At 33.8% G+C, this 14,425-nt stretch overlaps 1 protein-coding gene across 4 annotated transcripts; it reads left to right on the forward strand.

Annotated features, from left to right (window-relative positions):
• The first annotated feature begins 1,698 nt into the window (after window positions 1-1,698).
• On the forward strand, window positions 1,699-13,949 carry LOC145606703 (rab GTPase-activating protein 22-like). Of its 4 annotated transcripts, none has more exons than XM_081662525.1 (12): window positions 1,699-1,945; window positions 2,746-2,917; window positions 4,424-4,522; window positions 5,748-5,851; window positions 6,504-7,318; window positions 7,427-7,549; window positions 7,682-7,770; window positions 7,861-8,061; window positions 10,313-10,717; window positions 11,612-11,695; window positions 12,677-12,907; window positions 13,656-13,949. In XM_081662525.1, exons 2-11 carry the CDS (start codon window positions 2,777-2,779, stop codon window positions 12,722-12,724), a joined length of 2,109 nt encoding a protein of 702 aa, XP_081518651.1. In that variant the 5' UTR covers window positions 1,699-1,945; window positions 2,746-2,776; the 3' UTR covers window positions 12,725-12,907; window positions 13,656-13,949. The 4 variants fall into 4 exon arrangements, with proteins under 4 accessions (XP_081518651.1, XP_081518652.1, XP_081518654.1 ...); XM_081662526.1 differs by having other exon boundaries at window positions 2,746-2,905; XM_081662528.1 differs by having other exon boundaries at window positions 2,746-2,822.
• The last annotated feature ends 476 nt before the right edge of the window (window positions 13,950-14,425 follow it).

Genomic DNA, 14,425 nt, shown 5'->3' on the forward strand with positions numbered 1-14,425 from the left:
TTTTTTATTTTTTTTTTTATACAAAAGCAATATTTTCAAATTATTTTCACTATTATTGTTTTAACGTGATTATTAAAGTATGTAGTTGTTTGCAAAATTGAAAAGGTAAGTAAAGTATATAGTTGTTTGCAAAATTCAAAAGGTAGTTGTTCGCAAAAGTTGAAACCTAATAGATATCGCGTGGATATTTATTGAATACCTATAACAATTTAACTTCGACATCATTCATATACTACTATTAACTTTGATTATCTAATTTTTTTATATTATGTAAAAATCAACTATGTTATGTAATATGTGTTTTTAATTAGTCATAGTGTATATTTTCATAATTATTTTTAATGCAAAATGCATAATTGTAAAGTATACACATTAAAAGTCAAAATTATGCGTTGACATATGTGTCGATCAAATTGTTACGAAATATATAAGTTTGAAGGGATTAGTTGTTGACAAAAAACCCTTAAAGTTACAATGCTATATTTGTTTTCTTGATAGGATAAAGTTACAATACTTTAGTTAGAATGTGAACACAATATAATTATGGTAAGAAATCATGTTTGATATATGAAAATAAAAAATTTTACAAACAAAATTAAGAAATATATCCAAATGGATCAACAATAATTCCTATATCCATTAGAGTACTCTCATTTTCTAAAATAAATAAAATACTTATAGTTAAAGTATTACAATGTGAACACGTTATATAAATATATAATACAAGTATATGGCAAGAAATCATTTTTGATATATGAAAATAAAAAAATTTACAAATAAAATTAGGAAATATATCCAAATGGATCAACATCAATTCCTTTTTAAATTTTTTTTTTAAAAATTTTTTTTTTAAGGAAATCAACAACAATTCCTATATCCACTAAGGGTCTGTTCACTTCAGCTTAATTTCAGGTTCAGTTCAGCTCAACTCAGCTCCAATCAGTTCAGTTCACTTCTGTTCAGCTCCTAATTTTATTCTCTCATAAAATTTTCATTTAAGCTCTATTCAGTCCGGTTCAATTCAGTTCAACTCCAATTAGTTCAGTCTAGTTCAGTTCAACTCAGCTCAACTCAGTTCAGTAAATGTGAATAGATCCTAAGTACTCTCATTTTATTTAAAATTATAATAATTAAAGTACTCGTTTTTTTATTGATTATAAATCATCTTAAACGCGAATGTCATTAGTAAATTTGTTAGCTTTCAATTACATATATCTATAAAAAATCTAGGTTATGTCCCCTCAAAAATTTTGCAACGATTTTAATTGTATATGTTTATAAAACTAGTTTCTCTAGAAAAAAAAAATCAAAATTTACTTTTTACGTAATGTAAGATATGCATGATTAAATAAAATATACTTCGTATTAAAAAGTCAAATCAAACCAACATTATAGGTTTGAAATTAGCATGCTTCATATTACGCACCATTAACGTACTTACCCGTTACCCCTATGATTTTTACGTTATAATTTATGTAATCATATAGATCTTTTAAATCTATTATATATTTTTTAAAATAAATATTAATAGCCAAAATGCTAAACCCATCATTAAACTATGACAAAATTTGATTAAATTTAATTACATCCGACGTAAATTTCCTTAATAAAAAAAAAAAATAACATCATCATACAATCTTCATACCTATATAAATTGGTCTCCAATTCACATTACAAGAACATCCATCATACTTCATTTCCCCATTTTTTTTTGAAAGAAAATTCATACCCCCATTTGTCAAACCATCTTATATTTTACAAAAATAAAATAAAATCCTAAAAGAAAAACCCCCTAAAACATGACTTAAAAAAACAATAAAAAATTCAGGTGTTTAGAGAGAGAAACGGTCTGAGGGTGTTCTTGTAGGTGTGTTGTGTGTAGATGGCGACGGAGCTCGTCAACCGATCTCCGTTATTCTTTTCAATCTTCGCCAGCTTTTCTCAGGTTAATTCTTCTCCATTTTACTCTCAATTTTTTATTTTTTTTTGTTGAGATTTAATATTTTTTTTGTGTTGTTAGTTTACTGTTTTTAGATTGATGTGATTGATATGATCATCAAATGGTGATTTTGCAATGCAGTTTTTTAGAACCCATTTATCAAAATTTCGTTAATTTTTATGGGTTGTGTTTTGATTTGTAAGAAATTGGTGATTTTTGAGGGAATTGGGTAGTTTTTATGGTATAAAATGTAAAAAAAATGTTAATTTTGACTGATTATAGCACAATTCCATCCCGTTAAAGGAGTGGGATAGCGTGTTTTCTCTGTATAAAATTAATTAGGATGATGAGCTTGTATGGTGTACAAATTATTTTGGTGATTTTTTTAAAAAAATTTTAGTAGAAAATAATTATTATTGGAGTATAATTATTACTCCGTATTATTATTGGAATATTATTATTATTATTATTATTATTATTATTATTATTGGAATATTCTTATTTGCGGAGTATTAAAAAAAAAAATTATCGAGGAAGATGACCATTTAATAATTATATTGGTGGATTTTTTAATTTTAATTTTAATTTTTATAAATGGGTATGCTTAGATGGAAAATGATAGGAGTATCTTGCTAAAGTAACAGATGATCAAGAAATTAGGTTGGCATTTAAGAGTTGGCGCTATATAATCTATTTTGGGTTAAATTTTCTGTTTTGCCTTATGTCTGCTAACATTTTTGTACTGGCAGTTTTGTTGTTAATTTATCTAATTGAGTTGTATATGTTTAATCTTGTCAAACATGTAGGTGGAGAGAAGTTGAGAAGTGTAATTAGGTGATGTCTGTTGATAGCCTTGTCAAGCAATGGGGTTGTGGAAAACCAGGTGCGAATCATCAGAGAATGGGTTCTATCACTTCTATCGTTTGCGACATAGGGGATCCTTGCCTTCATCATTCGCCTATCAAGGTTATGGTGACTGTAAGACATTTTTTAGGAGTTGTCGTCACCCCCTCCCCCTTTGCTCATTGAAACCTTTTTATTAAAACTTGCACCACACGCTAAGTTCCTGAATTAGGGAATGAGTTCTGTCTTGCGAATCTCATTAAGCTTTGTTGTTTGTACTATACCATACCGCACCTTACCATCTGCATTTCTTTCCAGGATGCTTCTGCCTATGGTATGTTCTAGGATCAGATTTATGTTACCTTACCATGTCAGTTTAAAGTATATGTTTTGTCATTGGAGGATTATCCTTGACTTGCTGCTTTTTATTACGATTTGTATGTATTAACTGTAAATTACATACCATCCATATCTCGCTGCGTGGATTTCATGTGGCTACCAGGCTCTTACTTCATAACAAACACGATTTTATAGTGGATTTATGCTTCTATGGATAACTTAAGGGATTTGTCTTTGGAGAAGCATGGTAGAATATATTGGAATTTAGTTCTCTAGGTGTCTCCAATTCCTTTTCTAGCTGTGTCCTTACTAGTTTTCAAAATGGTTGTAGTTTTAGTTTCTTCCTTATTGGTTTTCTAGTCCTGCCCTTTCCCATCTTTTGTTTATTGTTCCTGTTTAAAAAAGTGTTTTTTCTTATAAGACAGCCTATACTTCTGATTGGCTATTTGGGCTCTTGTCCTGAGAATGGGGCTTCAAAAAATTTGGAATGTACTTTGAACCTGTTCATTCATCTTTAAATCTATTTTATAGTTGTGATTTGGCATGGTACCCTGAAAGAAAACATAAATTTTTGGATGAATTTGATCCAGATGCCAGTAGAAAGGCATGCATAGAATCATGGTCGGAGAGTGAGGAAGAAATGGATTGGGATCACTGTTCCAATTTTTTCGGATTTGTTTGATGTATGTTTTGCTAACTCATTGAGGCAAGAGATAAAGGGATTGTAGTAGAGTAAAAGGTTGTAAACATCATGGCAAGTTATGATATTTATGAACACTTCACTCAAATAATCTTTAAAGCGATATCATACCACTTCTAGTGACACTCCCCTAACACCCCCCAATGGGCGGATTACATCTAGACTACCCTAGACCTCTTCCATTGATAAAATTCATAGTAGGTTGTTATTGTTAATTTTTGTGTGCTTGGTGATTGACCCTACAGAAGCTGATGTGCACATTTTTATTATGTACTTGCTTGTCTAGTTGGATAGGCTTGGTTTTCTCTCTCTCTCTCTCTCTCTGCATTGACAAAGAAAGAGGACACTGTGATTTTCTTACTACGTATATTCTGTATAAATTATTTTAAATGATTATTTGATATTTTTAGGTTACGTGGGGATGGATGAGAAATATATATATCTTAGTCCTGGTCAATTATATATGTATCACAATTGAAATTCTGTTAGCTTTCCTGAAATTAGCTTTCCTGAAATTGTGGATTTATTGCTGGTTGATTTGATGGTACTCTTATTACTGAAATATGAAGATGCTCACTCTTTTTGTTTTTCTGACATTGCAGGTAAACAAAATGCTGAAGCCTGATAAGTGGCAGGCAGTTTTTGATAGCGAAGGCAAGGCTCTAGGTTTTCAAAAAGCTTTGAAGTTGATTATCTTAGGGGTGGGTTTTACTACTGTTTTAAGTTTTCCATACTTTTGAGAAGGTTCATTCAGCATGTCAATACCAGATTAGCATTCTGCAATTATGGAATTTGTTTATTATATAATATATGTATGTAGTTCCTCCAATTTACTGACGGTCCTACTTACTGTTTTGATCTATATACTATTGATTTCTTAATTATTCATCATCTTTTTAAGCATTTAATGTGCAAATCCACCAATATTCTTACATCCTCAATTTTTGCTTCTTATTATGGAAAGTCTGGCTTTTTGATGATACATGTATGGATGTTTTCAATGATATGTACTCTATTTATTATTCGTTAACTATAGTCTAAATCTTTACTAGTACACAGGTTCTCGATAAATGTAGGTGATAAAAAGCTCTTTATTTATGTTGGCAATTTAGAACATCTGCGTAATTGACGTATTTGTTTAAGTGGACATTGAACAACACATACTAAAATAAAGTAGGTACAAAATTTTAGGAAGGTTAGATGTTATAGTAATTATTAGTAATCATTTTAGTGCTTCTTCACATAATTATGCTGTCACTAGGGAAAGTCTTAGTGACCACACGGCCAAGTTATGGATGAAGTCATAGAATTCAATATATCACTTGTAACTTCTCTCATTGCTTTTAATCTACTGATATCATAATCTGGACCTTATTAGGGAGACACATAGCTTGGGGTCTACAAAAAAATGATTACAAATCTTAGTCTGTCAAACATAACTTTTGTAGCTCTTACAAGGGCACGCAACAGCTTTCAACCTTTTCAGTCTGTATTGAACACCCTGTATCTAATTTTTGTAAATTTCTAAGGCTTTGTTACTAGCTTTATGAACTCGCTTGTTACCAACAAAGACAAATTTTGTTCACATTATGTCTACATTGAAAAATATTGCTCTTTGACTTCTTGCGTATCGGCTCTGAAAGAGAGGTCTTCATGAGATGAGTAGTTATCACTCATTAATCAATAACTCAATAATCCATTACTATAAAGTCAGCCTACAAATTTTGGTCCCCTCCATCAATTTTAATTCTACTGTTCAGCATAGTCATTTTGTCACTAATTTTCACTGTTTTTGTTTGCCCAGTGTGCGTTTTGAGCAAAGTTTCTGTACTCTGTCTGGGGCAATTGTTATAATTGTTGATATGTTTTCTTCTTTTCTTAAGTAAAGTTCAAATTATATGGTTAACGTATTGGCTTTCATTGTAGGGTGTGGATCCATCTATAAGGTCAGAAGTATGGGAATTTCTTCTTGGTTGTTATGCACTGGGCAGTACCAGAGAGTACCGTAATCTGCTGAGAGCAGCCAGAAGGTGCATTTCTTTTCACCTTTACTAGCATTCAAATTTTCTTTTAATGATTATTGCTCGCCTTTTTTTGGCCTACGCTAGGTCGCTAGGCGATTTCAGTTAGGGGCAGCTTGAGGTGCACAACTTTAGTTTTGTTGTTATTTTTTTTTCCCCCCAATTTTTTTTGTTAAGTGCACCTCACCATATACATCAATCTCAATGACATTTCAATGAGGCACACTAAGGCATGCCTAAGGCGTTGGGAAATTTCCATCACCTTGGTGCGCCTTGGATGCAAACGTTGATTATTTGGACATCCGAACTAAGACATTGCATGTGCCTATTGAACCATGAGTAGTCAGTCAGTGATTGAAATGTCATTGAATTGATGTATATGGTGGTTGGGGCTTACTAGGAACATTTTAAATATTGGTGCATGTCGCTCAAATGATATGTGCGATGATGAGGATGCAAGTTTATGCTCTTCTTTTTTCCTTCCTTTTATTAATGTGAAGGGCGTGTTTCTCAAATTTATTGGTTGGACTTTGGACAGTGAAGTAAATGTTTAGACAAATATTCGGTATATTGTTAAGAAGCTCTTTTGACTGCTTACTGAGTTACTTGCATAGGAAAAATAATCCTTGGCTTGCTTTGGTTCCTATAATCTGTCATGCAGGGAGCGATATGAAGAACTTGTAAGACAATGTCAAAAAATGCATTCAAGCATAGGAACGGGCTCACTTGCTTATGTTGTTGGCTCGAAAATTATGGATGTGAGGGCATATTCTAAGGATGATGTGAAAAAAGAAGCTGAATCTGAAGAAAGACATGCTTCCGGAGATGATACTAACAAACTTAACGCTTACTGTGATAGGAATAATAACTGTACAGATACAACATATACATGCCAAAGGGCAAGCTCTAGCGATTCTTCTGATGTTGCCAGTGTGAGAGAAAGCTTTGATAGTGCTGCTTATGATTCATCTTGCCTTGTTCCCAGCCCTGTAAAATTCAATTGCAGTTCCTTGAGACCTAGGAGGCAAGCTAATGAATCTCAATTTCCAGTTGATGAATATTATGCTTTTCCTGCCTTACCGGTCACAGATTTATTTGAGAAGAGTGATGAAAGTGATCAAGCAAATGAATCACATGATGATGGACATTCTACACCATGGAAAAGAGTTGGCAATCAAAGCATGCACAGTTTTCAGATTGATAATAATGATGAATTAGTTATTGAATCAAATGGCTCACGATCTGATAGTGTGCGACAGTCTATCAGTTCCGAAATTGAGATGGCTGATGGCCACTGTGATACTCCTCACGAGCAAGTGTTGAGACAGGATATTCAAAAGTACAAAAATAAAGTGCTGAACAAATTGAGAATATCTGATGTGCCAGAAACAGCAGAGCTTTATTCAAGCAAATGTGAAGAAGCTGAACCTAGTGAAGATAAAGTATCTGAATGGCTCTGGACTCTGCATAGAATAGGTAATGGATTTTTTTTTTTTTGCTAAATGTTTTCTTTCACTCTTTCTTTGAAGTGCTCATTCATGCTTTCTTAATGTGCTTTAATCACTGGAGCATGTTTGTTGACAGTGGTAGATGTGGTTAGAACTGATAGTCATCTTGAGTTCTACGAGGATCCAAAAAATTTGGCCAGGATGTCCGACATTCTTGCTGTTTACGCATGGGTTGATCCTGAGACAGGATACTGCCAAGGTTAAGGGCTTTCCTCAGTATTTGTGCTGATGCTCTTTTTTCTGACCTTTTGCTGAGAAATGTAAAGGTGTGTTATGGTTCATATTTTTTATAAAAAGATGTTTGATGTTTTGATGTATGGTGTTGGTACAGGGATGAGTGATTTACTGTCTCCATTTGTCGTTCTTTTTGAAAATGACGCGGATGCATTTTGGTGCTTTGAGATGCTTCTTCGACGAACGGTCTGACTTATTTTCTTTGTTCTCATTTGGATAATCAATTGGATTGTATTTTGTCTAATTTGTGTTTACTCTATGTCTTTACCTCTTCAGAGAGAAAATTTTCGAATGGAAGGACAAACTGGAGTAATGAAGCAGTTGCAAACACTTTGGCAAATCTTAAAACTGACTGACAGAGAAATGTTCTCACATTTAACTCAAATAGGTGCGGAAAGCCTTCATTTTGCCTTCCGTATGCTGCTGGTGCTTTTCCGAAGAGAATTATCATTTACTGAAGCCCTTTGTATGTGGGAGGTTTGTTCTCTTTATTTCCTGACAATCACCCTTGCTGGTACATAATTTTTTATTCCATGAAATTAAGAATTTCCAGGAGACTCAAGTTGTTAAAAAAATATTATTAAAGTGATGTTTTAAGTTTATTTCCTTGTAATCTGAGAACAAATGGTAGTGTTTAACTGTTTATATCAGAACTATCTCTCTCAGTTTAACCGAATGACTCCAATTTCACTCTTTAATGCAGATAATTTAAAGTTAATAAGATGACCTCAAGCATGTATTTATGCTGTCAATGAATGATCTTAGCCATATTGCTAAGTTGGCTGATGATAGTTGATTTGCTTGCTATATTTTGGTTTTTGTTGTTGAATTAGTAAATGTTCAAAATTATAGATCAAAGAGCTGTATGTGTTTATATCTGTGCATATGAAACAACTCAATAAGTGCTTAAACTTCTATTATAATGTCAATTAAAGTATCTTCCCCTAGTATTGTATGATTTATCATTGACAGGAATTGAGTCATTGTGGCTTGAATTGTTTTCTGCAGTCCAATAAGTAACAAATTTAGCTATTGCTACTAAGAGTCAGAATTTAAGACTTTAATAGTTTAAGACTGTTATAAATTATTTTAAACTGCAATGATAGGTATTATGGAAAAGGGATACTCCTTGCAAAATGTGGCGACCTTCGATTTTTCAAATTTTAGGATGGCCTAAGAATGTCAAGGTACCTTTTTAGATATTTGTAGAAAAATGAAAAGATTCCGAGAGCCGACAATATTAAGGAGATAGGTTTTGTTAGCGATTAGGGATTGTCTTTTTGTAAAATCCATAATATGGTGTCGAAAAATCAAGTGATGATAGGAGATCCATTCCAAAGTCACATAATGTTATTCACTTGTTTGGAACCAATATAACCATTACCTAATCACATAATGTCCCGTGGTGGCCTTGAGTTGATGAAAAGAGCCATGTACATAACCAGCTAAATTGACAGTTTAAACTTTAAAGGGAAAGTGCATGGTTCTAACTACCCAAGTGGTTTCCTAGGAGTCTATGGGGTTCATGGGAAGAACTTTGACTGCAGAATTTGTTACTTATCGTTGACAGAGTGTGGCTTGAACTGCAGTGATTTGCTATCAGAGTGTGCAATCGCCTGTAAACTGTCATGGAAGTTAAGGGATAGAAAGACTGACCTCTGGCGTATGCAATCAATTCTTTGACATGTGTTTAGTTGCAACTTGCAAGTCAATTTTCTCCTAATGCTGTTTAATGCCCTTTTTAATTTTGATGGAGTTGAATGTATCTTGGCTGGACTGATTTCTTATAACAAATTTATAAGCACCTAGTGTGTTTCATTATACGCTTTATAGTCTTTACCATGGAAAAAAAACTTGGCCGTTCCGTTGTATAACGGCCGCTTTGTAACGGGTTTCAGAGTTGCCGATCCGAAAAAGGCCGTTATATAACGCCGAATTGAAATTCACACCCAAATCGCCGAGTTGGCCGTTACGTAACGGTAGAACGCCGTTCTGTAACCGTTACATTCGCGAGTAATTGTTTTGGGCATGCTGAGATGCTCGGAATTCTCTGTGAACCAGTGTTGCCATGGCTATGGAGAAGTCAGAATTTTTTTTTTTTGACGGGAGGTTGAAGAAGGAAGTACAAAAAGAAACTGAAAGTAATAAAAGTCACATGATGCTTTACAGCTGTCTCCCTTTTCCCCCTTTTACTGGTTCTTTTTTTTAAATCCTTTTTATTTTAACAGTTGTGTCCCATCACTTTTTTACCCCTTTAACTTATCCTTTGTGGTAACTGGTAAGTTACTAACTTACTTATTAAGTAGTCATCTTTACCCTTTTTCTTTTTTAAAAAAAAAACCCAAATTAGTAAGAAATCAAAACCAAATAAATAAGTGCTTCAAAAAAAAAATTAATACTTCGTGTAATTGTCATAGCTTTAGCATAATATGGTATAAATAATTAGTAAACAAGCTAAAATTCTACTTATGTGTTTTTTTAAAAAAAATTCACACCGCGAAATCCGCGATCCGTTCTATTTAACCGTTACAAGCCGTTTCCGCGACAACGCGACCGTTACCGCAAACGCGACCGCGACCGAGTTTTTTTTCCATGGTCTTTACCCTTTTAATTTTATTTTTTAATCTTTCGTGTACATTTATATTTTTTCGATACTCTTTGATTTTCTAAAGCTAGAAGCTCTATTTTGTATGTTTCCTTGTCATTTAGAAATTGACCATTCATGCAGATGATGTGGGCTGCTGATTTTGATGAACCCCTTGCTTGGAATCTTGCTCAAAACTGTCTTGAACCATTGGTGCTGCAACTGCCGGATGATGTGGGCACTGAGAGCGGAGAGGAAAGGAAAGAAACGGACGAGAGCAGTTCAAAGTCTGGCCCACTTGCAAAAAATGAAAATAGTGAACATGCTAGTTCTGAGGATGCGGCGATGAAGTCCTTAGCATCTAATCATTCCTTTTGTGGCTTAACTAGGACCTTCTGGTCTCGGAGTGATCGCACACATGAACGCACTGTATTCTCAGCAACAAGGAATGGGGAAGATGACCTACCTGTGTTTTGTGTGGCGGCAATTTTAATTTTAAACCGTCACAAAGTCATTAAAGAAACTCGTTCAATTGATGATCTAATCAAGGTGACTGATCTTACCTGCTCTTTTCTCTGCAATGTGGCTTTTGCTATATATTTGTTCATGCCTGTTACATTTTTAAGTCTCAGATCTTTAAATTTTTTATGCTCAGTGCTCTCTATTGAACTAGTAACTATAGTTTGATTTTCTTTTCCCTTGAACTAAAATTTTGAATAGCAAAGCTATGCTGAGATTAAGCCACTAAAATTTGAGTTTTTGACCCTCAAAAAGTCATTTTAAGACCTTTCCTTTAAGGAGTTTCTTTTTGTGATTTTTGATATGAATATAAAGTAGATAAAGTGAGAAATGGACTAAAAAAACCGTTGCTCACTATATGAGCGTTATTTACAGAAGACAGGGGTCACTTAAATTATATCATCAGTTTTGTCAAAGGGGTCTTTGCTTTATTTTCCTTCTATTTCAGCCTTTAATGTTGCACTCTGCTCAAGCAGGGTATACTTCACTTCAGTTGCTTAATTGACATTGTGCTAAAGTATTATTAACTCATTGCATGTTGTTCCGTTTCTTAATTTTTGAATTTATTGTAATTGATGCCAACTTTTCTTAATATTGGCCTTACGATATTTGTTTTTCATTCTGTAGCACTACATTATTTTTGATTATGTATTTATATTATGTCTTTCTTCCCATGGAGGAGTGGTCTTTGAAAATTATGTTTCAAATTATCTGGCATCACCGGTAAATTGCAATGGTGACTTAAGGTTGGGGTAGGGGAGGGAAGGTGTTCTTACTATGTATTTTGTGAATTATCCTACCCAATTTCTATTTTCATAGTGAACTTACTAGTTACTGTGTATGTGTTTGTTATTGTTATATTTATTTATTGTCTCTGAAAAATATAAGTGATATCAGTCTATGCTTATAAATTTTATTTTGCAGATTTGTAATGATAATGTGCTGAAGATAAGAGTCAAAAGATGCATACGGACAGCAATCAAGCTCCGGAAAAAATATTTCTACAAGGTGCGTTTTCATCTTAGCTAACTTCGAGTGTTTCATGTTAATTGATGTGCCATCAACTGCCTCATAAGGCATTTGTCATCTATTCAGAAGAACTAATTATGTTAGCTGATCCATTGGGTGCAAAGCTAAATTTTCTGGCTTGAGCTCTGACATATCAATAGTTACAGAACTAAAAAAAAATCTAGTGAATCACCGTTGGTGGATCTTTGAAAGAGTATAACGTGGGCACAAGTTCGTTGGAGAAAACCTAAAATGACTCTAGATAAGTCACTTATCAGTTATCACAGGCATTTCTGGGCTGTTGAGGATTCTTCCTTCATGCTTCCTCCAGACTTAGAAAATATAGCAAGCAAAGCAGACTTTAATAGAACCGTCTTCTTTTTAAAAAGTGAGCCAGAATAAATCTTACTTTTACGATAATCAGCGTATGTGGAGGTCCAAATGTACCTCACCTACGTACAGGGCCTCAATATCTTGGGGGGCCCAAATGGCTCAATGTTAAATGAGCATGCTGCATACTAATACTGTAATGGATTTGTGGGAGAAAAGAGCTATTCTCATTAATTATCCTCTCATTTCTACCTTCCATCTTACTTCTCCATTTGCAACCTTTCATTTTCTTTATTTTCACATTATGTTTTCCCATTGATTTATAATTGCAGAAAGACCTCATGATACATTACTTTTATCCTCGTTTACTACGCTCTCCTGACTTCCTCAAGTCTTTCCCTCTGAGTCTCCAACTATTTCTTTCAATCAGTATTTTGTAGCAGACCTGCAGACGTGGGATAGTATTTACTTGTTTGACTCTGTCAATTCAAACCATTTTTTGGTGTAGGAATACTTGGTGTTGCAAAAATCAATTATTCATTCTTTGTAGTTGGTTATGTTGAAGGATTAAATATATCTCAACTGTACCCATTGTGTGTCACAATGTTTGATCATATATTTATTTTCCTATGTGTTTCTTGTCTTCAACAGATGATAAAGTATAGTAATCCGTCGCCTCAGAAAGACCCCCCAAATTAACCTGGTGATGCGCATTCATGTAGGAAGACTGAGCCATTGCATTTGAATCCTTGCTGCTTGATCGTGCAAAGCTTCTTGTAGATCTTCATGTGATTCTTTTGTGCTGTAGTTTTGAGGTCTTTTGTATTTTCTATTGGCTCATCCTGTGATGTTAATTGCAACAAATTCTGCCTTTCTGATGAGGTACGTGGTTTTCCTTTTACCTTCTGTTTTCTTTTTTTAAGAATTCATAACTTTCTGTTAGGCCAAGTCTGGGATGTGTGGCTCAAAATTATTGCTGTTCATTGTTGGCTTTCTTGCACAAATTACAGTTAAATGATGAAAATTAGATCCCAGCTGTATAAAGTGAACACGGGGCTAGGTTGGGTGAAGCTTTGTATCTTAATACTTTGGCTACCAGTAAAGGGTAAACTCAAGTTATATTGATCAATCAAAGCATTTTCCTACCATCAAACTGCTTTGGCCCATCCGTTGACTCTTCTTTCGAACTTCTGTTTACCTTTTTTGGCCAACAAATAGCTGTTTCCTCCACTCTCTTTCTTCATTTGCGGAATTTGCTCTCCTCTCATCCAATTGGTTGGTTACTGACCCTAAAACGGAGGTTTGCATTAGGTAGCTGATCTAGATCTAGCTAAGGCAATTTTTCATTTAAGCAAACCCACCAAGCAGGTATGGTCTTGGTAGGCGCTTTGTCTGGTTCATATAATGAGAATTGTGGCTAACAAGGTTGCTCTTGTCACAAACCTGGTGGTTAATTGTTCACCATCTTAAGTTGGTATCTAATGCATTAAATGGTTTATTCTATTGATGTGAATGAATTATGTCGGTAATAGTTCCAGTTGTTGCTCAATTTTTTTGGTGGGGTAACAACTACCCGGTATTATATGGCTTGATCTTATTCTGATTATTATCGCTAATTTGTATGTAACAGTTGATGGAATGAAGGCTTTCAAGACGTACACAGATGGATCACAAATGACGTGGCTCTAAGAGTTTGATCTACATGTCACTCTATCAGGAGGGAAAATTAAAATAAAATTTGATAGCACAGTTTTGTAGCTGGTACACCCCAATTCTTTGACACAAAATATATCAAAAATCAATATAATGTTGTCTCAGTTAGCTGTTGTTCCTTACTTTCAATGCACAAATAGGTGGTTTTACACCTTAATATGTGAACAAAATTGATTTCAGAAAGTTTTAAAGGAAAGTAGATTAATCTCTATATGAGCTAAATTTAAAGATATGCCTTTTTATTTTTTCTAATACGAGTACTTTATTTTGGTATAGACAGGATATATTCTGAAGTTTTTTGCTAGCGGATTTACCAGTGTTCAAAACTTTAATCAACTGTGCTAATTGATATCCTTAAGATTTTAATATATGTAATATGTGGTTGTGTTGAGTGAAATTACTGCCCATAAATTAGCGCCCGTTTCACATTATTCACGGAATCAAGAGTAATAGAGAGAGCACATAACATTCAAAGCTTGTAAAAGTATATGTTGAACATCAAGTTTCTTTTAAATACTTGCCCATTTTTCAAAAGACGTGTCTTGATATATACTTTTACAATATCAAACATAAACTGAGAATTCAACATACATCAACCTTTAAACAAGGTAGTTATCAGATTAATCAAATTGTAGGGTATCTATAATGGCCTCAAAAATGGAAATCTAGCAAATTAATAGAAAATGA

The sequence above is a fragment of the Chenopodium album genome, chromosome 23 (assembly GCF_948465745.1).
Source record: "Chenopodium album chromosome 23, dcCheAlbu1.1, whole genome shotgun sequence".
Taxonomy (NCBI): domain Eukaryota; kingdom Viridiplantae; phylum Streptophyta; class Magnoliopsida; order Caryophyllales; family Amaranthaceae; genus Chenopodium; species Chenopodium album.

Coding starts and splice junctions, on each gene's coding strand:
- LOC145606703 (XM_081662525.1), top strand. CDS start 2,777: ATGTCTGTTGATAGCCTTGTCAAGCAATGGGGTTGTGGAAAACCAGGT. Junction 7,550..7,681: donor TGAGACAGGATACTGCCAAG/GTTAAGGGCTTT, acceptor GTGTTGGTACAG/GGATGAGTGATTTACTGTCT. Junction 7,771..7,860: donor AGATGCTTCTTCGACGAACG/GTCTGACTTATT, acceptor TTACCTCTTCAG/AGAGAAAATTTTCGAATGGA.